The 26,471-nt window shown below is 56.3% G+C and overlaps 2 protein-coding genes across 4 annotated transcripts in view; one reads left to right on the top strand and one right to left on the bottom strand.

Annotated features, from left to right (window-relative positions):
• The first annotated feature begins 1,179 nt into the window (after positions 1–1,179).
• Positions 1,180–24,164, top strand: NSG1 (neuronal vesicle trafficking associated 1). Its single transcript, XM_031437460.2, has 5 exons — positions 1,180–1,351; positions 1,738–1,892; positions 5,038–5,154; positions 17,927–18,037; positions 23,696–24,164. The coding sequence occupies exons 2-5, from the start codon at positions 1,764–1,766 to the stop codon at positions 23,894–23,896; spliced, it is 558 nt and encodes a 185-aa protein (XP_031293320.1). The 5' UTR covers positions 1,180–1,351; positions 1,738–1,763; the 3' UTR covers positions 23,897–24,164.
• Positions 24,165–25,394: 1,230 nt separating this feature from the next.
• The window catches only part of STX18 (syntaxin 18), a 111,471-nt gene continuing 110,394 nt past the window's right edge, over positions 25,395–26,471 (bottom strand). For all 3 annotated transcript variants that reach the window (XM_031437436.2, XM_064488114.1, XM_064488113.1), the window contains one exon: positions 25,395–26,382. In XM_031437436.2, the coding sequence (XP_031293296.1) occupies positions 26,287–26,382 (96 nt within the window). In that variant the 3' untranslated portion in view covers positions 25,395–26,286. The remainder of the gene's footprint in view (positions 26,383–26,471) is intronic.

Here is a 26,471-nt window from a genome sequence, read left to right on the forward strand (position 1 = left end):
CCCCAGGGCCAGGTTCCTAGGCTGGGCCGGCAGGGGCTGTTCCTGGTCTCTAGGAATATTCCTAGGGCTTGCGGGGTCATGGTCTCTGGTGAGGGGGTCTCTCATGGTTCTCACGTGGCTGATGGGAAACGCTGGGTCTCAGGTCATCAGCCAAGCAAAGCAGAACTAGACAAAGGGTGGTAAAGTAAGACCCTGGAGGACACTTACTCGTGCCCTGGCCGGGCCCCAGCAGCACTTAGGGGCCTGGGGAGGTTCCCCTTCCCCAGCAGCAGCCTTCCTCTGGCTCCTGGTCTTGTGCCCGCACCCCCGCAGTTTTCCCCCTGGGGGGTCCTGTGGGCAGGGCTGGCTGGAAGTCTGTAAAGTGGGGCCCTAATCTGGGCAGCTGCGACAGTGGCCCCGCTGAGGGGAGAGAGCGCAGAGGATCAGGTTAGAAACTCCCTCTTCGTCCCAGGCCTCCCGTTCTCTGCGCCCTGGATACTCCAGCCGACTGGACCAGAGAAACCCTCCAAAGAGAGGGCACTCGGAGCCCTCTCTTTGCCCTGAATATCTTCCCTTCAGATACCCTGGGCGAACCCCTCAAACCCGGACACCATCCCAGCTCTGGAGAGCGCTCCCCCCACATCCTGCGCCACCAATCTCCCCCCTCCATTCCCATCCGAACCTCCTTTCAATAGGGACACGCCCTCTTTTTGTAGCCCTCTCCCCAACCCAGGCAAGCTCCGCTCTGGTCTCTGCCACCGCCCACAGCCTCCTGGAACCCTCCCCCCAGGACCCTTCACTATTCGTCAGGACTCCCAGATCGGCTCGGCTGTCAGCGGGTGACCTTTTCCCCCACTTTTGGGGACAGCTCCATCCCTAGGATCTACCCCCAACCCCCGCGCCCCTTTCTCGCTTCGAATCGCCTTGCGCCCGGGCCGCCGCCGCCGCCCCACGGTTGCATAGCCCGCACCCCTCTTTCCCCCCCGTCCCAGCCTCCAGCCCTGGGGAACCCTCCCGCCGCTCCGAGCCTCCCCTCCGGAGCGCGATCCCACCCCGCTCCTAGCAGCGCCCCCATCTGCAGGTTGGCGCGGCCGCGGGGCCCGTGGGGAGCGCTCCCCCGCGCTCCTTTGTGCGGCCGGCGCGCGCGCTGCGTCAAGGCTGCCGCCGCCACACGCACACACTCACCGCGCGCAGTTAACCCCCGGGAGCAGCAGGAAGGGAGGCGGCGAACGGGAGGAGGGAGCCCAATCGCGCGGCGCCCCCGCCCCAGCCCCGCGCGCGGCGCCGCCTCCGCCATTGCTGCGAGCCGGAGCGGGCGACGCGGAGGCTCGGAGCGCGCTCGGAGCTCAGACCTGCCGGAGCCGGGCGTGGGGTGAGTGCCGGCCCGCGGGGCCTCGGGGCGCCGAGGCTGGGCCCTCCCGCCGAGGAGCGGGGTCCGGGGGCCGCGCAGCCCCCCGGGTGGGAGGGACTGGGGTCCCCTGGAGGGTCTCTGGCGCAGCGGCGCCAGGACTGGGGACGCGCTAGACCCGCCGGCAGGGGCGGTGCCTCCTCCCCGGCCGCGGTGCGCCCCGCGCCCCGCGCTCTTGTCCAGCGGGTGAGAGTCTACACAGCACCTGCCCCGCCGCGGGCCGCGGTCGCCGCGTCCTCACGACCCCTCCCCGGAGGCGAGGCGGGGGCGGGAGAGCACGCCGACGCCCGGGACGCGGGTGGGTCCTGCTCGCGGTGACTCCCGCCCGGCACCCTCCTCGCCCTCCGCAGGCGGCAGCCTCGGGTCTCCCGGAACCATGGTGAAGTTGGGGAACAATTTCGCGGAGAAGGGCAGCAAGCAGCCGCTGCTGGAGGATGGCTTCGACACCATCCCCCTGATGACGCCCCTCGATGTCAATCAGCTGCAGTTCCCGCCCCCGGATAAGGTGAGAGGCCCCCAGCACCCCGCACCGCCGGGTGCGCACCCCCCAAATCTCGGGCGGCGGCCGCAACAAAAGAAACGCGCCGCTTGCGCTGGGGACGCGAATTGGGGGGCGGGCTCGGGCTGGGTAGAGGACGCCCCCCGGAGAACCACGTCCCCGCGCGGGATTCTGGATCGGGTGATCTGGGGGGTCCTCCGCCTTAGGTGAAAGCTTCATCCTGACAGTGGAACGCCGTAGGTAAAGGTCCTTTCCTGATTTTCGTGGGAATCTTGTCCAAGAGCGGGCACTGGCCCCACCGCCGCCAACCCAGCCCTGCTTATCCCAGCCCCGCGGTACCCGGAGCTCGGGTTCCGGGATGAGCCCAGGGGCGGCGCGGCTGCCCCTCACGCCTTCACAGGTGATGCAATTCCAGCCCGATTTGCCCCTTTGCGGTGGGGAGGCCCCTTTCCTTGGCCAGATGGACCCTCCTTAGGGGCTGAATCCCCTTCTTTACCCTCTCTGCCCGCCCCTCCCACACCGTTGGTAAATGCGGCAGGGTGCGCGCTCCTACACCGCCTCCTTCCTCTCTTTGTTCCTTTTGTGAAATCTCCAAATAAGCACTTGTGCTCCTCAGTGTAACTGGGGACAACCATTCATCATCCTCTTCTCAGAGCGGGGTTTTTCTTTGTGCTGAATTTAAAGAAGCACCCCCTCTTTCCTTAAATACAGCACACAATTAAGTAGTTCCTGTCCATTAAGAGCCATATTTTCCAGAGTTAATGCTAAAAGATGTTGAAGAGCCTAGACAATTATATTGTAAAACTCAAACCTAAAATAATCAACACGCATCCATTCTGATAATCTTGCTGCTGCTTAAAACCACCGCAGCCTCGGGTTAGCTCACTCAGTTCCCTGAAGGGTCTCCGCATTTATTGTTTCATTTAGTCCCTGGCAGGGAGGTTGTGACTCAGGGCTTGTCGTTTATTCCAGCATGTTGGTGATTGCTGGCCACAGGGCAGGGTAGGGATGGGGGAATGTCCCTGCAGTGGGTCCTATCTTTCTGGAAGATTTGTTTATTCCCATGGTGGGTCCTTGGAGAGACTAACTCAGCTCTGCAAAGTGGTTGTGATTCCCAACTCTGGTCTGTGTTTGGGTAGTGGGGCGGGGATAGGGGCAGGAGGGAGGCTGCAGCAGGTGCTTCATTTCAAGAAAAGAGGCTCAGCTGCTCACACCTGTGCACCCAGGCCATGTGGGGCCACTCTGAAGCATTGACGGCCCAAAAGAGGCTTTGCAGGAGGGCTGGGCTGCCTGAGGCCTCAGCTTCTGTCTCGCCTCCCCCTTCCCTGTCAAGGTGTCAGACTTGCCCAGTTTGCACAGCCTGGTGCCACTGTCCCCACCTTCCCCTCCTGCCTCAGCCCTAGAGTGGTAGTGGCTGGTGCCAGGAACACCGTGTCCCCATGCAGCACCTTTGTCAGGTGATTCCCTCCATGCAGCCTCAGCCTCCTCTTTTGTCCTCAGTCTGTTCCATTCCAGAACCATCTGGCACACGGTTGGCTTATACTGGGGAGGAGGGTTTCAGGCCATCCTGGAGTAGCCCAGGCAGCAGGTTTCACCTGGGGGGTCCCCCATCCCTGGGGGCAGCTGGCAGGGATGCTCCAGCGGTGGGAGTCTCGCAGGGAGTGACTGTTGAGCTAGAAGATTCCTGAGGTCGCAGATGAGGAAACCAAGTCTCAGAGAACTTCTGGGACATGCCCAAGGTCGCACAGTTCCCCAGAATGCAGAAGTCTTGGCAGGGCCTCTAGCTCTGCCCTGCTTGGAACCAGCCTCGCACAAGACATCTCCTAACCTGAATAGCAGTAGCATGTTTCTCCCAGCCGGGGTTCAGGGAGGCGATGTCATCTGCCCCAGGTGCCATGTGTCCCAGGGCGGATAATCTAGTTCAGGTTGTGAACCTGAACCTGTGCCGAGTGCCAACGTTCCGGAGGTGTGACAGTGCCGGTAGTCACAGGGCTGCAGCAGCAGCAGGCCCGGCTCACCTGACCTGTGTTGAATGCTTGCTATGCACCAGGCGCCCGCCTGCATGCTTGACAGTTTTCAACTCCTTTAATGTCCTGATGTTAGGAGGGAACTACCACTATTACCCCATTTTACAGATGTGGAAATGGAGGCACAGAGAGTTTAAGGAACTTGCCTGAAGTCACTTAGCCTATTAGTGGCAGAGGCCGACTGAATCTGGGCTGATGAATGCTGACGGGGTACCCCCTGGGCCGGGGGTTCATGGAGTCCCTCTTCTTCACAGTAGCCCAACCAACAGGCTTTCCTCCCATTTCACAGGCCAGGACACGGGGTTTCCGAGTAACCAAGTGTGTGCTCAGGATCACACGGCTACTCAGGTCCAGGTGGGCTTGGAGGATGGCAGGGTGAGGCCCAGGCGCTGCTGAGAGACAGGCACCCGGGGTTGGTGGAGGGGCGCACACAGGCTGCCACGCTGGGCACGGAGGGAGAGCTGCGGGCAAAGGGGGGACGGGGGAGGCAGGAGAGGGTTTGCCCTGGGCAGAGGCGGAGCAGGTTTGCTGGTTGGAAAAACATCTGCTTCACAGTGCAGAGGGGAGGGGGAACAGAGCGGGCTGACCCTTTAAGGGCTGTTGCAGAGACCCAGAGAGAGGAGGGGAGCAGGGTGGAGACAGACAGACTCCCCATGATCAATTTCCCTGAAGGCTGGCTGCCTGCTCCTTCCTAGTCCTGAAGGGGAATAATGCGTGTGCATCTTCTCATTTACCCCTGGCGGCCGCCAGTAAAGACGAGTGGAAAGCCAAGTGCATCCTCCCCACCACCTGGGCTGATGAAGCTCTGGGCAGTGAAGGGAGCCCCGCTGATGCCTGTAAGCCCTGCCACCTGTTAAGTACGAGGCCTTGGCCAATGAGCTTAACTTATCTGCCCCCCTGTTATCATATTTCCCTCCTGGGGCTGCTATCAGGATGATTAATGGGTAATTTCTCTGAAAGTCTTGGCACAGAGGAGATTTCTAAGAAGTGGCTATTCTCTCAAACACTTCCTGGCCAAATGGTGACTTTGAACTTGAGGGTTCCCATACCCTTCTTTTTGGGGCAGGTGTGTCTGAATGTATCTGGCCCCACCATTCACTGTTTGCTTCTGTTTCCTGGACAAGGTGGTTGTGAAAACTAAGACCGAATATGAACCTGACCGCAAGAAAGGCAAAGCACGTCCTCCCAAGATAGCCGAGTTCACGGTCAGCATCACCGAGGGTGTCACCGAGAGGTTCAAGGTGAGTGCCCTGGAGGTGAGTGAGATGCTGCTTTTGCCCCCAGGTGGGGTCCCCTGAGCTGCAGAGATGACCAGGGAGTGACGGGAACAGGACGAGACACCGTCTCTCTGGGCTGATCCCACATGTGCGAAACCCATTTCGTGATTTTTACAAATTTCTTCTTTTATCTTCCAAAATGATCACCTATTACTTAGTTTTAATAACAGGGAAAATTTCTAAACTTTCTTTTAGACAAAGGTTAGAAACATATGGAAGATCACTTACCAAACATTAAAAATCTTTACCTACAGCTCTGGGAAGGGGCAGACAGTAATAAAAAAGCAGCCTGCTGTAACTCATCTGGTGCAAGGCCAGGCTGAGCCTTTACATTTGCGGGCTCATGTGAGCAGCCCTCCCCGGGAGGTCAGTGCTATCTGTGTCACCCATTTTGCAGATGGGGAGGTTGAGGCACAGGGTGGTCACAGCTCTTCGTGGCAAGGCCAGGATCCAGAGGCCATACAGTCCAGAGCCCTTGTGTTCACACTCCATCCGTCACCACCCCGGGCACAATGCAGGGGTGTGGGGCTTGGCCGGCCCTGTACCCTGGTTGCTGGAAGTGCTCGCTCTGGGGAGGGAAGCCTTGCTCTGGATGGTTCTTCAGGCAGGGCAGGGACAGCTGGGCCTGGGGACAGTCTTTTCCACTGAGTCTGGGTGACCTCAGAGGGTGGAGGCAGCTGGGTTGGTTAAGGAACAAGTTAGGATATGAATCTTCTGGAAACTTGTTCTTTGGGAAACATGAGAGATGGTAAAATGGGGCCCCTCATCTAGATTCAAAAGAGTGATTTGGGAGCCAGCAGTGTGTCACCCAGGCCTTGAAGACTGGCCTCGGCTGGCTCCCTGGTTGCCCCCCACGTGGATGTGGGAGCTGTTTGCTTTTGCTGAGGGTACAGCTGCCTGCTCACCGCAACAGCCCTGCAGTTTCCAAAGCCCCTTTGCATACGCGGCGTCCTGTTCCACCTCCACGGCAGCCCTGTGAACTGGCTAAGAGATGAAAGTGATGCCTGGAGCAGCGAGGTGGCTTCGTGGGGTGACTGTGGGCACCCAGGCATAATCTGACTTTCAGTCTTCTTCCCACCTCTCTGTGATGCCTCCCGGGGCTGGAGAAAAACCTGCCAGGCCAGAGGATTGCATTGGAGTTGCCACCTTTTGTGTCTGGGGGTGCATTTACTTGTGTTCACTCATCCAGTCCTCCCAGCAGCTCCCCCCAGAAGCAGGTGCTGTTAGTTTAACCCATTTTACAGATGGGGAAGTTGAGGCACAGAAATGCCCATAGTTTCTGCTGGTGGCCTCAGGAGGGTGCTCTTCTAGCACCTCCTGGCCTGGCAGCCCATTGTTTTGAGGTTCACGGGGGACTGGGTCAGACTGACCTGAGGTCAGCATCTCTCTCCGGCTCTGGCCGGCCAGTTTGGCATGTGCCAAGTCTGTTGCTGTTTGCACGGCCCTCCCTGTTCACGCCCTGGGAGCAGCCCCTGGCTCAGGCAGCAGTGACCTCGGTTTCAAGGTCATAATAGCCGTCATCCTGATGGTGGACACTGTCTGGGTATCCGAGCTGTCTGGGTTTCTCATCCCTAACTTGAACTTTGCCTCTCCTGGGCCCAGCATCTTGGGTCCCCATGGAGTGAGGAGCTTTGTGGCACTTGAATGGCTGTCCCTTTTATCTGTTGAGTGTCAGTTGTGTGCCAAACCCTGCCTCCAGGGGCCTTTGTGCTTTGCATGCACGCTCACCTGATGCAGGTCCGCAGGTCCCCAAGTCCCTTGTTTAAGGTGTGGGTGACGCACATGGGCCACCAGGGCTCTTGGTAGCCACGGCAGGGCCATTGTGTGGTTACTTGGCTCCAGTTGCCCAGAACCCGAGGGCCCAGAAGATCAGTGCCCATCCCAGTGGATTGGGTTGTGGTGGCTCCTGGGGATGCCCGAGAAGGTGGTGTATACAGTAAGTGCTCAGTGGGTTGTTGCCCTGCAGTGGGTCCATTTCCCTAGTTCCATACAGAAATGGACCAGGCATGTCCGTTCACTCAGATCTGTGGCCTCCTTAGGATCCATAGCATCACAGCCCCTTTTGCAAATGAGGCTGTTTGGTCCCAGGTGGTCACCCCCCACCACTCTGTCTGCGAGCCCAGTGCCCTCCCACCATGCCTCCTGCCATACGTGCCTCCCTGCAGACCTGCCTTCCGATTCTTAGAACCGATTCCCCTTCCATTGCCTTCCAGTGCCGGCTCAGGTATCACCTCTGCCGTGAAGACTCCTGGGATTAACCTCACCTCCTGGTGTTTCCACTGCCCTCCATACCGAGCCAGTAGCCGCATGGAACAGTTCTGGAGCGCTCCCATGGGCCAGACTCCGGGTCAGGCTCGTTACATTTCTGATCTCATTTTATCCTCAGAAACCTCACGGGGCAGGCACCGTTATTATCTGCACTTTACAGCCGAGGGGACCCGAGGCAGAGATCTTGGACCAGGCAGCCTGCTTTTGGCTGTAGCACCTGAGGTCCAGGCACCTCCTTCTGGAGGACAGGTTCGCAGGGGATGCTCTCAGCCCCAGGCAACCCACTGTGCTGCTTCTAAGAAGCCTGTTCCTTTGTGGACTTGAAACCCTTTCCCAGTAGCTGCAGCCCCAAGGCCCTCAGGGGCACAAGTCCCCCTCCTTCCCAGCAGCCTTCGGATATGGGGGGCCTGCATACCCCAAGCCCTCCCCCATGTAAGCATCATTTTTCTGCTTTCCCTTCCTTTTCTGTCGCAGTGTCCAGGCCCCTTTCCCCGGCCTGTGCTTCTCTTCGAGTGAGTGGGGTGGCCCTTGTATGCAAAGGCCCAACAACCTGAGTTGGTGACCTGGGGGAAGCAGGTGGCCCCCGAGCCACCTCAGGCAGACTGATGGCACTGAGGTCTCTGGGTGCGGACAGGACTTTCTAGGCCCTCTGTGCCAGGCAGGAGAAGAGCGCCCTGATGCCTCCCCGCTAGCGCTGGGCACACTCACAGTGACGGCTCCGAACGTCCGGGGATGACCGAGAGGGCTGCCGGCCCCGCGGGAGTGGGGGCCTGGCGTCGTTTCCCGGGCTGCTCTTGGGACTCTCGCCTGTTGGGTGAGTTGGATGGCAGTTCCTGAGGGAGGCCTCTCTGGCCATGCCTGGATGCGAGCCCTTTGCAGGTGGTCACTCAGTTGGCAGGTGACCTGCGCAGTGTCACAGTCATTGCGCGGCAGAGCAAGCTCTGAGCCCAGGCACCTGGCCAGTGTGACCCGTGGGCCCGACCTGCATAGCTGAACGACCTGCCTTTGCTCCAGCGCCCGTCTGAACAGGAAGCAGGCTTACCTGGTTCCCTGCGCGCCCACCGCGGGGTCTGTGTGTGGGAGGCAGCCAGCCTGGGGCCACCGGCGTTGGAACCACCTGAAGTTCGATTTAACAGGGACCCTGGACCCTAGGACGGGCATTGTAACAAGCTCTCCAGGTGATCCTCATGGTACTGAGTTTGTAACCTTTTATGGGCAGGGCTGTCTTCTAGCACAAGAGGAGGGCTTGTGCTTTTGGAAATGCTAAAGGTACTCACCCTTCCAGAATGTTCTCCTGGCCGTTTACCACCCATTATGTTTCTGATGTGTCTGAATGCATGCTTCTCTTGTGGGAAGCATCAGCTGGTCGAGGGCTGGGGGCTTTCTTTTGGAAAACGGGGATGTGAGCCGGCAAAAGGTTGTACTTGAGCTGCATGTGTGAGGGAAGGATGGAGACGAGGACCTGCAGCCCTCTGCTCCCCACCCCTGCTTGGGGGTGAGTCACAGCTTTGGCTGGGACAGAACATCTTCCACATCCTGCTGGTGACCGGGCAGCATCCATGTGGCTCCCCACCCCGGCCATCTCCTTGTGCTTTTTTTTGACTCCGTGTGTGAATGGCAGGAAGGAAATTGTGCCTTCCAGCTGTTGAAGCGACAAGTCAATATTGTGCCCTCCTTTTGTCTGTAATTTGTGGAGCTCGGGAGTGAGGTGCCGCTGCAGTGCGCCTCGTCCTTCTGTACCTTTGGACGGCATCCTTGAGACGGGATGTCTTTTTGGATGTTGCTTTATGATTATCACCCGGGGATTAATCTCTGGGCTACGAGGTTGCTAGGCTGGTTGCTAGGTAACTGCTGGCTGGGGGAGGGCTTGGTGCGACTCCGCTGCACTGGGATTGCTGGGTGACTCACCCGGCGGCGGCGGCCCAAAGTCTGGGCTTCCGAAGAGGTTAGTGTCAACAAGGAAAGAGGCCGTTTAATTATTTGAAGGTGTGTTTATGCCGAGAATAAACACGAGCTAAGATGTTTCTCAAATTAACTAAACCTAAATATGTTTTTAATTGCACTTTCCCACTCACCCATGCGGAGTGGCGGGTCGCCGTGCTGCTGGGGCCACTTCTTAACGCTTGGAGGTTGGAGGGGGCGCAATTAGGCAGGCTACAGGAAAGTAAGGTACGTGCTGTGGCTGCAGCGATGGAGGGGTGCCGACCCCTCTGAGATCGACACGCTGGTCCTTGTGGGTTCAGGACTTGGGTGAGCAAGCCACACACCCTCACCTGGCACCACATTGCCTTAGGGGCTTTAAGAGGTTCCAGGGTCAGCCTTGCACAGAGCTGGGAGAATGTCCCACAAGGAGTGACCTGGTTGGTTTGAAGGGTCTCCCTGTGCTGTAGCAGGGGTCCCTTTGCCTCCCATCACACGTGACTGTGTGGGTGGTTGGTGTCTTTTCTGACATCCTTAATGACCTTGAGCTTCCAGTAATCCCCCGGTGTGTCTCAGGATGCACCTGTTAAGTATTTATGACTGGCGACACTGTTTCCTTGGCACTCGGTGGTGGGGGCGGCCTTCCCGCGGTGGCACTGGGGATCCTGGAAATGCATTTTGACACCTCGTGGCCTTCCGCAGAGCATCACACAGGGCTTGCCGCCCCCCTCTGCGGTCTGCAGAGCCCACGGTTTTCCAGCCTAGCCTAGTGGGGGGCTTCCTCCACAGTCAGGTAATTAAGTGGGTTGAATCATCTGTGGGGGAGAAATGTCTGTGTGTTCACTTTGTCTGGGTTTCCTAAAATATTTAGCACTGTCAGCGTTTGGAGAGGTCAGAATTCATGTTATTTTTCCAAGATTTTTTTTTTTAAACTGCATTACTCAGCAGAAAAGCACATTTCCTTTTTCCCTCCCCCTCCCCCCCCCCCCAGGGTGAGAGGGCGGAGAGCGGAGAATAAGGATGACCCAGTGTCTGCTTGGGCCCTTAGTTAGTCTTTTTTTTTTTTAATTAAAAAATATTTTTAATGGGGGGAGGTAATTATTTATTGAATTAATTATTTTAAACAGAGGCACTGGGAGGTGCACCCAGGTCCTCAGGCATGCTAGGCATGCGCTCTGCCACTGCGCTGTACCTTCCCCCCTAGTAACAGTCTTGAAGGTTGATCTCGTCCTGGTTTTGGAGGTGGGGGATTCAGGTCAGAGAGGAACAGGCCCGAGGTCGGCTGATCACCGAGGGTGGAAGTAGGATTCAGACCCACACCCATCTGATACCCAGCCCGCCATGCTCTGCCTTCCCCCTCAGCAGCTGCATGGGGTCCATGGGGTGCAGAGGCCTGCTGCAGACACCTCCGTCCCCACCCCAGCTGGGCCGGGGCCCCTGGGGGGCCTCCAGCAGGAGAAGAGGTCCCAGACCAGAAAGAGCAGTTGGGAACACAGCCGGTTCAAATGCTGCGCCAGCCCCTCGTCTGTGAGGTCGGGGGACTGCTGATTGCCTGCCCATGGTGAACGCTGAGGGAGCGGGCACGAGGGCCAGGGCCTTGTCAGTGGAGCAGCCGTGCAACTTATGGCCCAGATTGGGACGCTTGTGAAGGTGACAGTGACACTGCGCATTTGGGGATGCTGAGGCAGTAACCGTCCACTGGGACCTTCCTGAGCATCTAGGACACATGGTCCTCACCTTATAAACTCCCTGTAAAGTTCACCCCAAGGCCCGCATCCTATTTGCTAACCATTCCTGGCTGTTCTTTCCAGAACACCCCCTGCCTCCGGCCCCTCTTTTCTCTGGGGTAGCGCTGCTTGGACTTGGGCTCATGGTCTTGTCGGGACCCCGCCACAGCCTGTGCTGACCCCAGCCTCCCGTCTCTGGCTCACTTTTTTTTTTTTTGGTAGTAAAATAGAATACAAAATTTATGTGAAATTTACCATTTTAAAGTGTTCAATTCAGTGATGTCTCGTACATTCACAGTGTTGTCCAACCATCACCACTCACTGGTTCCAGAACATTTTCATCACTCCCAGAGGGGCCCCACACCCATTGTCTGTCACTCCCTGGTTCCCCCTCCCCTCAGCCCTGAGCAGCCACTAATTTGCTTTCTGTCTCTCTGCACTTCCCTGTTCTGGACATTTCATATAAATGGAATCATCCAAGATGCGGTCTTATATGATAGGATAATACTCACTGAGGATTGTGTTCTCAGGGTCCATCATGTTGTAGTCTGTATCAGTGCTTTGTATCTCTTTATGGCTGAGTAATGCTCCCTTGTACGGACGCACTGCATTTTGTTTATCCATTCATCCACGGATGGACGTTGGGGTCCTTTCCACCTTTCGGTTAAATGTGAATAGTGCTGCAGTGATCGTTCACGTCCAAGTTTCTGTGAGCACCTGCTTTGAGTTTTCTTGGGTACGTACCTAGGAGTGGAATTGCCAGCCTGTGTGGTGCTTTTATGTTTAGCACATCCAGGAACTGCTGTGCTCCACAGCAGCTGCACCATTTTATATTCCCACCAGCAGTGTACGAGGTTTTCACTTTCTTCATATCCTCACCAACACTTGTTCCTTGTTTATTTATGTTTATTACAGCTGTTCTAGTGGGTGTGAGGTGTTATCTCGTTGTGCTTTTGCTCTGCGCTTTCCAATGGCTAATGATACTGTGTCTTTTCCTCTGCCTGCTGGCCGTTTGTTTATCTTCTTTGGAGAGCCGTCTAATTCAAGTCCTTTCCCATTTTTAATTGGGTTGTTTGTCTTTCTGTTGTTGTAAGATTTCCTTTTATATTCTGGAAACTAAAGCCTTACCAGCTATATCATTTGCAGGTATTTTCTATATTCTGTGGGCTTCCTTTTCACTTTCTTGCTTGTGTTTAATGCACAAAAATTTTTTAATTTTGGTGAAGTACAATTTATTTTTTGTTTTTGTTGGTTGTGCTTTTGGTGTTGTATCTAAGACACCATTGCCAAATGCAAGGTCATGAAGATTTACCTCTCAGTTTTCTTCTAAGAGTTTTATGGCTTTGGCTTTTATATTTAGGTCTTCATTTCATTTTGAGTTAATTTTTGTATGTGGTGTGAGGTCAGGGTCCAACTCGATTCTTTTGTGTGCAGATAGATACCCAGTTGTCCCAACGCCATTTGTTGAAGAAACCGTTTTTGCCCCGTGGATGTCTTGGCACCCTTATCAAAAATCAGACTGTGGACACGAGGTTTTAGTTCTGGACTCTCCATTCTATTGCACTGATTTATGTAGCCATTCTGATGCCAGTGCCACACTGTTTTGATTACTGCAGCTTTGCAGTAAGTTTTGAAATTGGGAAGTGTGAATCCTCCCACTTATTCTTTGTTTTCAAGGTTGCCTTAGCTCTTCACGATCCCTTGCAATTTACAATTCTGCGAAAACGGCTGTTGGGATTTTGATGGGGATTGCGTTGAATCTGTGCATCAGTTTGGAAAGTAGTCCCATCTTAATATTAAGTCTTCCAGTCCAAGATCTCTTTCCATTTATTTGGGTCTTCTTTAATTTCTTTCAGCAGTGTCTTACAGTTTGCAGTGGAAGCATTCTTCCACGTTTTGCTGTAGGCAGTAAGCTACAGTAGTGTTAGTGATACCCGTGCAAACCACAGGCGTTTTGGTATCACACTGCAGTTGTTGCCAAGATTTGGGGAAGCGTTTGGTCTCATCATTCCTCTGAAATCACAATAGTGTAAGATCTTGTTGTTTGATGTGTTAATAAGGAAGCATATATATTATATCACAAATCTACATTTTTGCAGTATTTTGATAATAGTACTTCATTAGAAGTGTTTTTCCCCCTTTGTATAGTGTTTTCTGTGCGCTAAGCATGATTCTGAGAAGGATTTACCAATTTCACCTGGCTGCCAAAGAGGTCCGTGGCACAGACGTGTTAGAAACCCTGCACCAGGCCCCCCTCCCTGACCCCTGCTGCTCCCACACACTGTGCCTAACAGCCCCCTTCCCGCAGCACTGGGGTCTGGGCCACCGAGGGCCGCCATGGGCACACGCCAGAGGACGTGCGGTAATGAGTACAAATCCCTGTACAGTCTGTAATTTCACCCCGTCACCTCCTGCTTTAGAGTGTTTATTGACAGCTGTGCAGAAGTCATGTAAATTTAGAGAGCATGTAGAATCTGCTTTAACACACATGTGCACACACACACGTGTAAATCAGTAGCAAACACCCGTCCTTCAGGCAACTGGCAATGCCTCCCAGCGCTGCAAGGAGTGCTAATTTGGGGCATCATAAAGAGGCAGCGCCTCCTGGAATCCCGCAGCACCTGGGTTCCCACCTCTTGGTGTGGCACATAGGGTTCCTTGTCACCTGGCTCACATCCCCTCCCCCACAGGACGTGTGATGCTCCAGCCACACTGGCCGAACGTGCTGTGTCTTGAAAGCCTCAGGGCTTTGGCACGGTCCCCCTCTCCCTCTGACAAGAGCAGCCTTGCCCGAGCTTCCCTGGGGAGCGCCCATCCTTCGGGACCCAACACCGCCTCCTGGACACCTTCCCCGCAGAGGTGTCTGCCCTGCCTCCTGCTTTCCTCTCCCGGGTCTCTCCCCACACTCTTAGGAGTTAAAACCACTCAGCAGAGACCAGGGCTGATGCAGCAGGCCAAGGTCACTCCAAGGTGGCCGCTGTCAGATCTCCCAGGGGAATGTCCACTGGCCACTGGGGATTCAGTCGGTGCAGGAAGGCAAGGCCTTGGGGCACAAAGCACTTTTGCCTTTGTGGGCCCTTTCCTCCTTAAAAAAAAAAAATTTTCTGGCTACCTTGGTCTAAAGATGAACATAATCCAGGCTGGATTCATTATTATATATTCATTACTATTTTATTCTTTTTTTTCTGGTTTTTAAACAAAAGTAAAACCCATTTTCTTGGGTCACTAAAGGCATCACAGGCCCCAGTACTGGGCCTCGTGCGTGTCTTAGAGATGTCGGCCCTGGAAGAAAGGCCCTGCCTCTAAGGAGACAGCCTTCCTCCACCCAAGGGATGCCCTGGCCCCCAGCCCCACAGCCTGGCCCCAGAGAGCACAGCCGTGGGGCTCCCAGGGCACACCCTTATGTCCCTGTAGAGAAGGCAAAGGGTACACCCAGGGCCTGGAGGAAACAGGTGTGTTTCACACTTCGCTCTGGAATATTCCTGGTTGTCTCATGGGCTGGGGGAGGTGAGGGAGGCTCATGAAACTCTCCAGACTGGGACACATTTTCACTACACTTGAATCAGGAAAGGGGGGGATGCTGGGTTCTGGGGTGCACCATGTGTTGCTGGTGCCCAGAGAGGCTGGGGCGTCCCGGAGCCTTCCTGGAGGGCGGTGGGCCTGGCCAGGGCTTTGAACGGTGAGGAGAGAAGGCTGCCATCTGGCTGTGCTGGGGGACAAGGGTGACCTTCCAGGGAGGCGAGCCAGTCCTGAGTGCTTGCCTGAAACAGCCCTGGCACTGCGGGCTGCATTAGTTTGCTAGGACGGCTGTGACAAAGCTCACCGACTGGGGTGCTGGAACAGCCGAAATGTAGCATCTCACAGTTCCGGAGGCCAGAAGTCCAAGGTCAAGGTGTCGGCAGGGCTGCGCTCCCTCTGAAGCCTGCCTCTTCCTGGCTTCTGGGGCTGTTGCTGGCACTCCTTGTGGCTGTCTTTGGCTTGTCTTCAAGGGGCTGCTCCCTGTGTGCACCTGGGTCCTCATGTCCCCCTTTCGTAAGACACAGTCCTGTTGGGTTAGGGCCCACCCGAATGAGCTCGGTTACTTTAATCACACCTGCAAGGACTGTATTTCTAAATAAGGTCACATTCGCAGGTACCAGGGGTTGGGGCTTGTGTGTTCTTTTGGGGGGAGGTTTGGGGGGGACACAATTCAGCCTGGAACAGGGGCCCAGCACGTGGGGCTGACAGCGTGCTCTCAAGTCCGTGATCTCGTCATCCTCTTGATAAACATGTAAGAGGTGAGGTCTGAGGCGACCTGTGCATCACACAGGTGGCAGGTGGCCGAGCTGGGATCCAGTTGTGAGCTTGCTGGGACCTTTCTGGAAAGGCTCCTCAGCCTGTGGCGGCCACAGGGGATACCATGCCACACAGTGAATTGTGCACCTGCATTTCTTACCCCTCAGGGTGCTTCCCAGGTCTGAGCAGACCCTGGGGCCCAGGAGGGGCCCGGAGAGAGCAGAGGTGTCAGTGGCGGGGTAGCAGGGACCACCTGGGGGTGGGGGTGGGGCTTTGCCACACCAGGTGCCTCCTGCTGACTCTCCGGGGATTGATTCCTTTGCTTTCTCCCTCGGCTCTTCTGGGAACTGTCAGGTTCTCATTTCTCAGTTCTGTGAGCTTCGTGGCCATCAGGTCCAGAAATCCTGGATGGAACGCCCAGGCCAGGTTCCAGGAGGAGAGCCCTGAGGACCTGCTTCCTCACAGCCCCGCTGAGAGAGCCGGGGCTTATTTTACACCTGAACAGACGGGGCGCTGCGAACCCAACTCCACGTGGCTTCCAGTTCAAGGGACAGGTTTAAGGATGCACATCTCTCCAAGACTTGAGATCATACTCTTTTTTTTTAAAATTGAGATGTAATTGACATATAGAATCAGTTAGTTTCAAGTGTGCAACAGAGTGATTCAGTATTTGTGTGCACTGAGAAATGATCACACTGTAAGTCTGGTTAACATCTGTCACCACACATAGTTACAGATTTTTTTCTTGTGATGACACTTTTTAAGAAGCTACTCCCTTAGCAACCTTCAGACATGCAACACAGTATTGGTAACTAGTCACCATGCTGCACATTACATTCCCGTGATGTATTTATCTTACAATTGGAAGTTTGTACCTTTTGGCCCTCTTCACCCACTTCTTCCAGCCCTACCCCACTGCTTCTCGTAAAGCCAATTTGTTCTCTGTTTCTATGAGCTCTTTTTGTTTTCTTTTTTTCAAGATTCCACATATAAGTGAGCTCAAATGGTATCTGTCTTACTCTGGCTTATTTCACTCAGCATAATGCCCTCAAGGTCCATCTGTGTTGTTGCAAATGGCAAGAGTTCCTTCCTATGGCTGAATATTATTCCATTGAATGTATGTGCCACAACTTTATCCGTTCATCCATCGATGGACACTTAGGTTATCTTGGCCACTGTAAATAACACTGCAGTGAACATCGGGGTGCAGATAGCTATTCAAGTGAGTGTTTTCATTTCCTTCAAATAAATACTCAGAAGTGGAATGACTGGATCACATGGTAGTTCTGGTTTTAATTCTTCTGAGGGATCTACAGTGTTTAACATAATGGCTGCACCAACTGGCACTCCTACCCGCGGTGCAGGAGAGCTCCCGTTCCTCCACGTCCTCCCCAACACTTACTATTTCTTGTCTTTTTGAAAATAGCCGTAGATGTGAGGTACAGGTATCTCATTATGGCTTCGATTTGCATTTTTCTGATGATTTACGATGCTGAGCACTTCTCATGAACTACCTGTTGGCCATCTGCATATCTTCTTTGGGAAAAATGCTTGTTCAGTTTCTTTGCCCATTTTTTAGTTGGATTGTTTGGGTTTTTTGCTCTAGAGTTATGAGTTCTTAATTTATTTTGTATATTATTCTCTTACGTATGAATTACAGATACTTCCACCATTGCTTTTTTATTTTGTTGGTGGTTTCCTTTGCTGTGTAGCAGCTTTTTAGTTTGCTGTTGTCCCACTTGTTCATGTTCGCTTGTGTTGCCTTTGCTTTTAGTGTCAAATACAAAAAATCATTGCCAAGGCCAGCGTCAAGGGGCTTATCACCTGCGTTTTCTTCTAGGAGTTTACAGTTTCGGGTCTTACGTTCAAGTCTTTATCCGTCATGGGTTAATGTTTCTATATGATGCTCTGGCCGCACACGCGGTGCTGGGAGCCCGCGTCCAGTAGTGCAGAAAGCTCGGTCCCTGTGCTGGGGGGACTTCCCTCCAGGGAGGGGACAGATCAAACTGAACACGCAGGAAGCCATCGAGGGTGGAGGTGATGGGGACCTAGGAGAGTCAGTCTGTCTTGCTCAGCTGGTCCCGGCTCGGGGCACGTCTAGGGGACAGCTGACCAGCTGGTGGCTGATGCGTCCCCTCCAGGACCGGCAGCATGAGAAGGGCCACCCGCACCCACGGCTCAATCGTGTGTCCCATGTCCATGAGGCCTGATGGTATCTGTACCCCAAGCTCTACACAGGGCCTGAAATACTAAAAATAGCTTATTAAAAATAAAGATGCCATGTGGATATGGTAAAAGATGAAAATGGCACAAAAAGTTGTCAGTGTGAAGGGATTCTGCTGACCTGTTGTCCCCAGAGGCCTCCCAGTTCTGTGTTCTGTCCCTCCTTCCAGAGACTGCCTGCTACAGCGGCGTGAGGGTCAGTGTGCGCGCACTTGTCTGTGTGTGCGTGTGTCTGTGTGTGTGTCTGTGTGTCTCTGTGTCTGTGTGTGCATGTGTGCATGGCTGCCCCATCGCCCCCCTGACGGCCCCGCCTCTGCCCGCAGGTGTCGGTGCTGGTCCTCTTCGCCCTGGCCTTCCTCACTTGTGTTGTCTTCCTGGTCGTCTACAAGGTGTACAAGTATGACCGCGCCTGCCCTGATGGCTTTGTCCTCAAGGTAAGCCCCCCACCCCCTGGCGCCCAATGCCTCTGCACCTCGTCCTCCACTGGGCTCAGTGCCTGAGGGACAGACGCCAGAGCAGCCGGGCCGGTGAGGGGTCTGGCCGGCAGGGAAGGGAGGGGGCGATGCGATGGAGTCTGTGGGAGGGAGGCTCCTGTCCAGCAGGCCCAGCACATTCCCTGAGGGGCAGTGAGTGAGGGGGAAGCAGAGGCCCTGGGAGAAGAAGGCCTGTGTAACCACGTGGGGATTGGGGACTGTGTCCCCGGCCTGCAGGGTGTGGTCAGGTGGCCCATGTGTGTTCTGCCTCAGGGAGGAGCCGGCTGTGGCCAGACTGGAGTGCCAGCAAAGGCCCCTGGAGGAGCGGGAGTGATGGGATGGTCACTCGGGTGGCCGGGGAGGCTGCAGTTTGGATGGGAGTGACAGGAGGCAGCGAGACGGCCCAGGAGGGCATCAGGGAGGAGACGTGGGTCTGGACCAGTCTGGGTGCTGGGGATGGAGAGGGAGTGAATCTGGGAGACAGGGGCGGGGCAGGAGGGGAGGACCTGAGGTCAGGGAGTGGGAGCCAAGGTGACGTAGGAGCCGCGCCCTGATGGAACCTGGGTACACGGAGGACGGCTTCCTGGGGACTAGAGTCCCGTCTGGACAGACTGCACACAAGTAGCTGTGGCCACGGCCCCGCCAGCAGGGGCCGGGCTTTCCTTTTGGCTCATTTTCTCTGTGTCTGCCTGGGGCTAGTTCCCTGCATGGAGAGGCGGGTGGGCAGACAAAACTGCCTTCTGCGTGCACATCCTGCCGGGGCAGGTTCTGCTGGGTAACCTGGTCCAGGTGGAGTCGGGGAGGAGAGGCCTGGTGCTTCTCGCAGCAGCGCTGGGCGGGGCAGGCGTCGCATGGCTGAAAGGCTCTGCAGCGGGTGGAGTGCACAGCCAGCCTCGGGAACTTGGAGCCCCTGGTAGATGGTTCTGGAGAAGCGTCTCTTGGGACTTGGGCCTTTTCTACTGGCATCTCATGGAGGGCGTCCTTCCCGGAGAGCACCGCTGGCAGGGCCGGGGAGCTGCTGGGGCTGTGTCCAGCTGCCCTGAGGCTGAGGCTGAGGCTGGAGAAAGAAACGTGTGCGTGCCCTTCCTCCCTCTTTCCTGCAGGTTGTGTGCACATCACATGCTGATACCCAGGAGTTCACAAGGGGCTTTTAACGAAGATCTCTGATGCCCCCCAAGCCCCTGTAGGGTAGATGCCGTTAGACCCCACTTGACCGAAGGGAGATTGAGTAGAGACACTGTTGTGCCCGAGGCCACCCCCTGCACTTCATTCTTCAGTGTATGTTTACTAAGTGCCACCCACTGTGTGCAGGGCGGGGTGCTGGCAGGTGCCTGCCCCCGGGGCTTATGTTCCAGCAGAGGCGACAAGCGGTGAGCCAGCAGACAGATGTCCAGACGCTATTGGATGCTGCCAGGAGTCCACAAGGGAGAAATGCAGGGTGACTGAGTGCCTGCGGCCAGCTCTTTGGGGATATCACAGGCCTCACCTGGGCTGAGATCCGAATGCGGAGGGGGCCCCATGGGATGGGCTGGTGGGCACAGGTGCCCGAGCTTCTGGGCTGCACGGAGGGGCGGGGACCAGCCTCTCCCAGGTGGCCCCAAGCTGAAGAGTGTCCCAAGGGGATTTAAAATGGCAGGTGTGGGCTGGGAGGACACCAGGTTTCTGCTTTTTTGTTTTTTTAACCATTCAGTCACTATACGACTATTACAAAAAGGTCCTAAACACAGTGGGGAACCGCCCCAGGCCCCACAAGGGTTTTGCGTTTGGGTGCGCCTTGCAGACTGACTTCCTCGCGGGGGAGCCCGCATGTGGGATTCCACAGCCAGGGCTGCTGGGACACACTTTCCTGGATTCCCCTTCCCGTCCAGTTAACACTTCATATCGTGGCGGAGGGACGAGGTGCAGAGAGGCTCAGTGACCTCCCTAAGCTCACCTACAGGTGACACGTGCCCCTCAGAAGTCTTCCTTACCCCTGGGGTCGTGCTCGCCGCCAGTGCCCCACCCACGGAGGCTCCCCAGCATCCCCGTCATGTGGTGTCACTGTGTGGGCGGCGTCAGACCGTCTGTACTCTCTGGCCTGGGCACCTGGAGGCCTGTCCCAGCCGGGAGCAGAGGCACTCACTGCACAGCAGGTGTTGGTGGCCTCAGAAGGTCTTGCCAGACCCTGTGCTAGTGACTGATGGGTGGCGAGGACAGAGGGCAGGGAGGCAGCAGTGCAGGTCGGGGAGGAGGGTGGCAGCCAGCCTGCCAGCCAGGGGCCCTGGGCTGAATGAACGGTTTGCCCCCGCAGAGTGGCCTCGCCTCTCAGTGCCCTGATGAGTCTGAGGTCAAGACCTGATGAAAGAAGGGCATCCCCCAGCAGTGCCCCTTGTGGCTTTTCGGCTTTTCTGTCTGCTGTGCTATGCTGACTTCAGCCCCATTTTACAGACAAGGGAACTGAGGCTCAGAAACGTGAACTCAGCCAGCAGCGTGGGCCTGGCTCCCCGGCTGAGCTCTTCCCACAGCGCCTGCTCCTGCGGCCTCAGCCACTGAGATCCTGCACCAGGCAGAGCTGGCCGTAAACACGCGGCCTTCCTTTGCCATTTCTCTTCTGGAAACAGCCCTCTGTGCACCTGGGGGGCTGGCAGGTGTTTCTAGTCCTTACATTTCAGGGTCAGTGAGCTGGTAAGAAGCAGCCCGGTCCTCCGTGGGGCAGGGTGGTGTCGGGTGTGCGTTTGTTATAATTTCCCTTCCATCCTCACTAAAGCAGCGGCAGTGAGCCACATATCTCTGAGAGGCAGGGGCTCCAGCAGCCCCAACAGGGGAACCCCCATGGCGCCTGCGGGCCATGCCCCCCGCCCCACCCCCGGCTTGAGGAACAGGCTGCCAGACCCCAGAGCTCCCTAACCCCCTGCCCCCAAACCCGCCTCCTCCTCCACCCCTGCCATCTTCCTGGCCCGGCAGTGATGAAGGGGCAGCTTTGTGGTCCAGGCGCTGGACCGGGCCTGATGCCATCGCCTCTGCCAAGCTGGGTGGCACCGTCTTCCTTCTGCCGAGAGGCCAGACCTCCACACCCCACCGAGAGCAGCAGAGCCTGGGTCCTGAGTGAAGGCCACAGGGCGGGCAGAGCCAGTTTCAGCAGGGCCTGCAGTCCCCTGGCGCCTGACCCAGGACTGGCGCGAGTGACTCCTGTGCCTGATGGCAGCTCACCTGTGGGAGAGCCTGTCCTCCAGCCACACCTGTTAACCTCAGGCTGATACTACTTCTCGGTGTCCTGTTAGAACTGTCCGGGTAGCCAGGGGGTTCGGTCACTTATAGATGAAACAACACCCCTGGGTCACACTTGGTCAGGCCTCGAAATTGGTTCAAATAGGAGCTTTTCTAAGACCAAGATGTGGTCCTTTCTCTCTCTCCACAAATCACCTGTTCAGCCCTGTGCGGACATCAGGCAGCAGCCAGGCAGTGTCAGAAGGACCTGCACCCCAGGAGGGCCTCCGGCTTCAGTGGGTGACGTTACTGCCTGGTGCCCAGAGAGGGCCTCCTGAAGGTGGCAGTGTTCCCCAGGCTCAGCTGGTTCCTGCCGCAGCAGCTCCTACCGGGCAGGCCCTCCAACCCCCAATCCCTGCAGACAGGGTGCCGCCACCTCCACCTCTGAGGATGCTGAGGGCCGAGTTGGGACCGGGTGCCCTGGGCTGGGACCTGATGAACGCGGGCTGAACCTGAGGCTGCCAGGGGTACAGTCCTGCCCAGTGCGGGGAGCACGCTGCCATGTTTCTCACTGTTCTGCCTTTGGGCTGAGTGGTCACCTGTTGGCAGCTTTGCAGGGGGCGTCTGGAGTGCTCTAAGCGGAGGCCCAGGCTGCTGCTCGGTCCCCACGCTGCCCTGTGGTCCCTTCACCTCTCTTGGTCTCACATGCCACGTCAATGGGACAGGACTAACGGAAGCCAGCTCAGAGAGAGAGAGGCTGTGTCTGGAAGGCACTTGGCCACCGGCGTCGTCGCAGGGCTGGGACATGGTGATGGGTCTTGGGTCTGCAGGAAGACCCCAGGGAGCAGCCCTCTAATGGGGGTGGGGCAGAGCTAACCTGCCTTCAGCTTCGGGAGCCTGAGGAAACCTGGGTCGGGCAGGGACGAGGCTCCCAGAGGACAGTCCCCTGTGCGTCCCGGGCCAGTGCCCATATTCGTGGGGGCAGCCACCACCAGCCAGCCCAGGGATCAGCAGAGACCGGGCACGGTCCCCACGCTGGGCCTGCCCAGGGCAGGTCTAGGAGTGCTCTGAGCAGCGGGTTTCTTACTAGGGCCCGGGAGTGGGTGGAATCCCGGCTGTGCACCTGCCAGCAGGGTGGCCGTGGCTGAGACGCTGCTCAGTGGTGCTGGGCCGGACCTCGCAGGTGGGGCTGGGAATCTGGGGGTTCACAACTTTTCCTGGTGACCGTCTTCACTGCAGTCTCCCTTCACATGTGACAAGGAGACCCTGGCATTCCCATAACACTTCGATTGCCTAGAGACACAAGTAATGTGGCTTCCGTGAAATGAGATGGGCTCATTAAAGCCCCAGCTGGAAGACAGTGGTGCTCCGTGAGGTCACCGTGGAGCCCCCATTCTGTCTTGTGCTGTGTGGCCAGCCCCTGGGGAGTTGGCCCTCCCCGGGTGGTCAGAGCCACTGAGGGGGGCCATGGGAGCAGGGAGGCCAGGCGGCCTCCCTGTTGGGGGCCCTCTGAACCTGCTGTCACATCCAATTGGCCAGAAGTTAGTTCCATGGCCTCAGCTGGCTACCAGGAGGGCTGAGCTGGGTGCCACGTGCCCACTTAACCTCTGGGAGAGTGGGTGGTGGGGGACAGTTGGGAGCCTGCCACCCCTTCCTCGTGGGCTTGGTGAGGGACGTATGGAGACAGCAGTGGGCAGTGGCATAGCCTGGCTCCTGGAGTGACAAGGAAAGGCAGCCTGTCTTTCTTGGGGCCCTATGCCCGCAATGAGCAGATGAGAGCTGTGAACGGATCTCCACGCCCCCGGCCTCCCCAGGGTCCCGTGGTCAGTAGGGAAGGCGCCTTGTCCCTTGTGGACAGCTGCTGGGATGGTCCCCCACTCAGCGTGCCTTCGTAGGGGCCTCGTGGCTTCCTGCTGGGCTCGGGATCCAGGGTCACACAACTCCCTAGAGGCCCTGACCCTTGCCTCCTTCCCAGTGTTTTCGTCCTGCGGCTCCTTGCCCTCTGCTCCAGCCTGCATCCATCCTCCCACCTTGAAGGCCCATCTCCTTTGCCTCAAGTGTGCCCCCTCCCCATCCCCCGCTGACCCAGCCACCAGGAAGACTTTTATGGATTCCCTTCCTTCCTTATTTGAATACATTGTTTTTGGTGGACACATAAAAATTCCCATTGTTTTCTAATAGATGTAAAACAAATGACAGCTAGTGTAAGATCATGAGTGAAGCAGGAAGGCCCGCTGTGCAAGTCCCACCGCCATGGCCTTGTCACAGACATCCCTCCTGTCACCATGTAGTCAGCACCGGGCCGTCAGCGCTGACTCATCACCGAATCTCCTCCAAGCCCGGGGAGATGCGCAGTGACGACAGGTTGGGTGCTAATGGAGACACCTGGGCGTCCATCTTGCATCGGCATCTTAGCAGCCTCTTGTCTTTCAGAACACCCAGTGCATCCCAGAAGGCTTGGAGAGCTACTACGCGGAGCAAGACTCCAACGCCCGGGAGAAATTTTACACCGTCATAAACCACTACAACTTGGCCAAGCAGAGCATCACCCGCTCGGTATCACCATGGATGTCAGTTCTGTCGGAAGAGAAGCTCTCAGAGCAGGAGACTGAGGCTGCTGAGAAATCCGCTTAGTGAGATGGCGAGTTCCCTGCAGTGTCACTTGAAGGTAACAAAGGGACTTTGAGGGACATTTCATTAAATATAATTCCTGATAATTTAGAGGTTACTCATTTATGGTGCAACTGCTTCTGTTTGCTGATGCTGCTTTGCAAATCAAACTTGCTGCAGGCCACCTCGGGCATAGAATCAAGCGCTATCAGCATTGCTTAAAGAGCTCTGACACCAGTTTTCATGTAAAGGAATCTTAATTTAGCAACTTGACTGGGATTTATTGGATGCTATCAAAAAATAAATTTACACTGGATATGCAAGGGGTTTGGACTTCAGATAAATAATGCATTTTGTGGGACTGATTGTTTTTTAAACCACTTGCTGTTTGCAGACCTTACTCCATAGCCATATCTAGAGTAAGCCCTTGCGTTGCTGAGAGCAAGCTGTCCTTCTCATTTCTTCCCACCTCCCATCCAGGGCAATAGTGCTGATGGCCAGGATGCGCTGTAATGAGTGGCACAGGGAAGGAAGGAAAGACGCCAGCGGGTCACAGCTGCGCCCTGCCCTTCCCCGTGCCCATTCTGAGTGTGCAGGGGCTGCCGCAGGGCTGCTTGGGCAGAGGCTGCATCTCAGCCCAGAGGGCCCGCTGGGCAGAGGAGGCCGTGTTTCCCTTGGTGCTTGTGGTCTGGGTCAGGGCATGTGAGGTGGGGACCCTGGGCCAAGGCTGCAGAACCGGCCCCCTGCCAGCGTCCGTTTGCTCTGTGATGTGCTGGGTAGGAACGAGACCCACCAGCCCTTCTGTTCACATTGGTTATTAAATACATTTGCATCGACAGCCGTATTAGCAATTAGTTTTAAATCAGTTAGCTGGGCGGGGAACGTAAAAGTGATTGCTGGTAAGCCAAGGCTACTTTAGTGTTTATTCTGTGGGACAGATGTCACTCCTCTGATGTAAGAAGCAGGCAGAAAGGCTGGGAGGGGGGCTGGCGGGGCACCTTATGAGTCCAACTGTGACATTTACATTCACAGTCTCTGTAAGACAATTACGTTTCAGTCTGAATCTTGACATTAAAGTGTATGTTTACAAACTTGCCAGTTAGATGAACTAAGTGTGTAAGACGATTAAATAGAAAAAAAAATTCACATTTTCTTCCATGTTATTTGACTGTGTTGTTTCTGGTGGACATGTCACAAGTTTCACTGTTTTTTTAGTAGATCAAAAATAAATGACAATTAGTGCAAGATCTGTGGCGAACAAGCATGGTGGTCACGGCCAACTCCCTTACTGTCCCCTGAAGTGCACTTCTGAAACAGACAGTAGATGTCATTGTCAAGGGTGTTTGGAAACAGTGGCCATGACCTCAGAGCAGTGGGTGTGCGTTACAGTCGCAGCCGCGAAGGACGTCGTGACGCTGTGGGGGTGCACAAAGAGCAATAACTACGTGCCAAAACGTCTGCTGCGTAGAGGTTATCTGTCAGCAGTTCCAGCCCATGTAAACGCAGTGCCAAGGCAACCCTATTTGTACTTTCTAGTAGACGTGTATTTTATTGACTGTAAACTCATTCACATGTAACTTTCAACATTTTCACTCTGCAAATAAAAGAACACAAGGATCCCTGTGCCCCCGGACTGTCTGTGCAGCGCGGAGCCCTCGCACCCACGCTGCTGGCCCCGCCTACACCGGACGCTTTCTGCACAGATGTGGCCGCGGGCGTCCGTGCTTCGAAGTCCAAGCAGGCGTTCTGGATTCCTGGGGCTCAGGGAGAGGCGGGGAGCAGCAGGCCCTCTGGACAAAAGCTCGTGGGCCCCAGTGGCAGGAAGTCAGGCCCTCCCCGCCGCCTGCCCACCAGGCAGGAGAGTGCCGGGGCAGCAGTTCTGGGCAAGCCGGGCCGTGGCCCAGAGGCCTGCCCCACGCTCCCTCCCTGGGCAGGAGGCAGGTGCGCATGCGCTGACTTAACGGTATTTATGGGAGTCACAAGGCAGAGGGGGGTTTTCTCATGGACTGCACACCGAATCTATGTGTTGGTTGGCTCAGACAGACAAAAAGCCACGGGGAACAAAGAAATGATCATCTGCTGTGAGAAGGCATTGACCAGCACTGTTTCTGCAGCCACCAGGAGGGAAAGGCTGGCGCCTCCTGAGACGGTGGCGGATGGGCCTGGCCTGCCCTCCCTCCCGGGGCGGCCCCCACCACAGCCTCAGGTCAGGTGCAGCGATAGCCACCCTCCCGTTTCTCCCCTGTGGCCTCAGGACTGTGACGCAGCCCACTTCCAACTGTGTCGTTTTCTTTCTCAGCTACTAGATGGGCACAGTCTGGGTGCACAGGTCCGGGTGTCCCTTTTGTGAGTGTGTCCCCCCCCCACCCCTGTCTGACACCAGGACAAGGACCGCGCCATGCCGCCAGGGCAGGCTAGCTGTCGTACCAGTCGAGGAAGAGCAGCGAGAAGGAGCACATGACCAGGAAGAAGAGCACCCACACGCGGAAGCCGGCGTTGTTCTTGATGGCCTGGGGGTGGGGCGGGGTGGGTGAGAGGCCCTCCTCTCCCTGGGGGCTGTACCTGGGGGTTGCTCCAGCCCACCCTGACCTTGAATAGA

The sequence above is a fragment of the Camelus dromedarius genome, chromosome 1, assembly GCF_036321535.1.
Source record: "Camelus dromedarius isolate mCamDro1 chromosome 1, mCamDro1.pat, whole genome shotgun sequence".
Lineage (NCBI taxonomy): Eukaryota > Metazoa > Chordata > Mammalia > Artiodactyla > Camelidae > Camelus > Camelus dromedarius.

Bases quoted from the DNA above. Each gene is read 5' to 3' on its own strand.
- NSG1 (XM_031437460.2), top strand. From the start codon at position 1,764: ATGGTGAAGTTGGGGAACAATTTCGCGGAGAAGGGCAGCAAGCAGCCG. The intron at 1,893-5,037 runs GTGAGAGGCCCC...TTCCTGGACAAG, and splicing joins AGTTCCCGCCCCCGGATAAG to GTGGTTGTGAAAACTAAGAC. The intron at 18,038-23,695 runs GTAAGCCCCCCA...CTTGTCTTTCAG, and splicing joins CTGATGGCTTTGTCCTCAAG to AACACCCAGTGCATCCCAGA.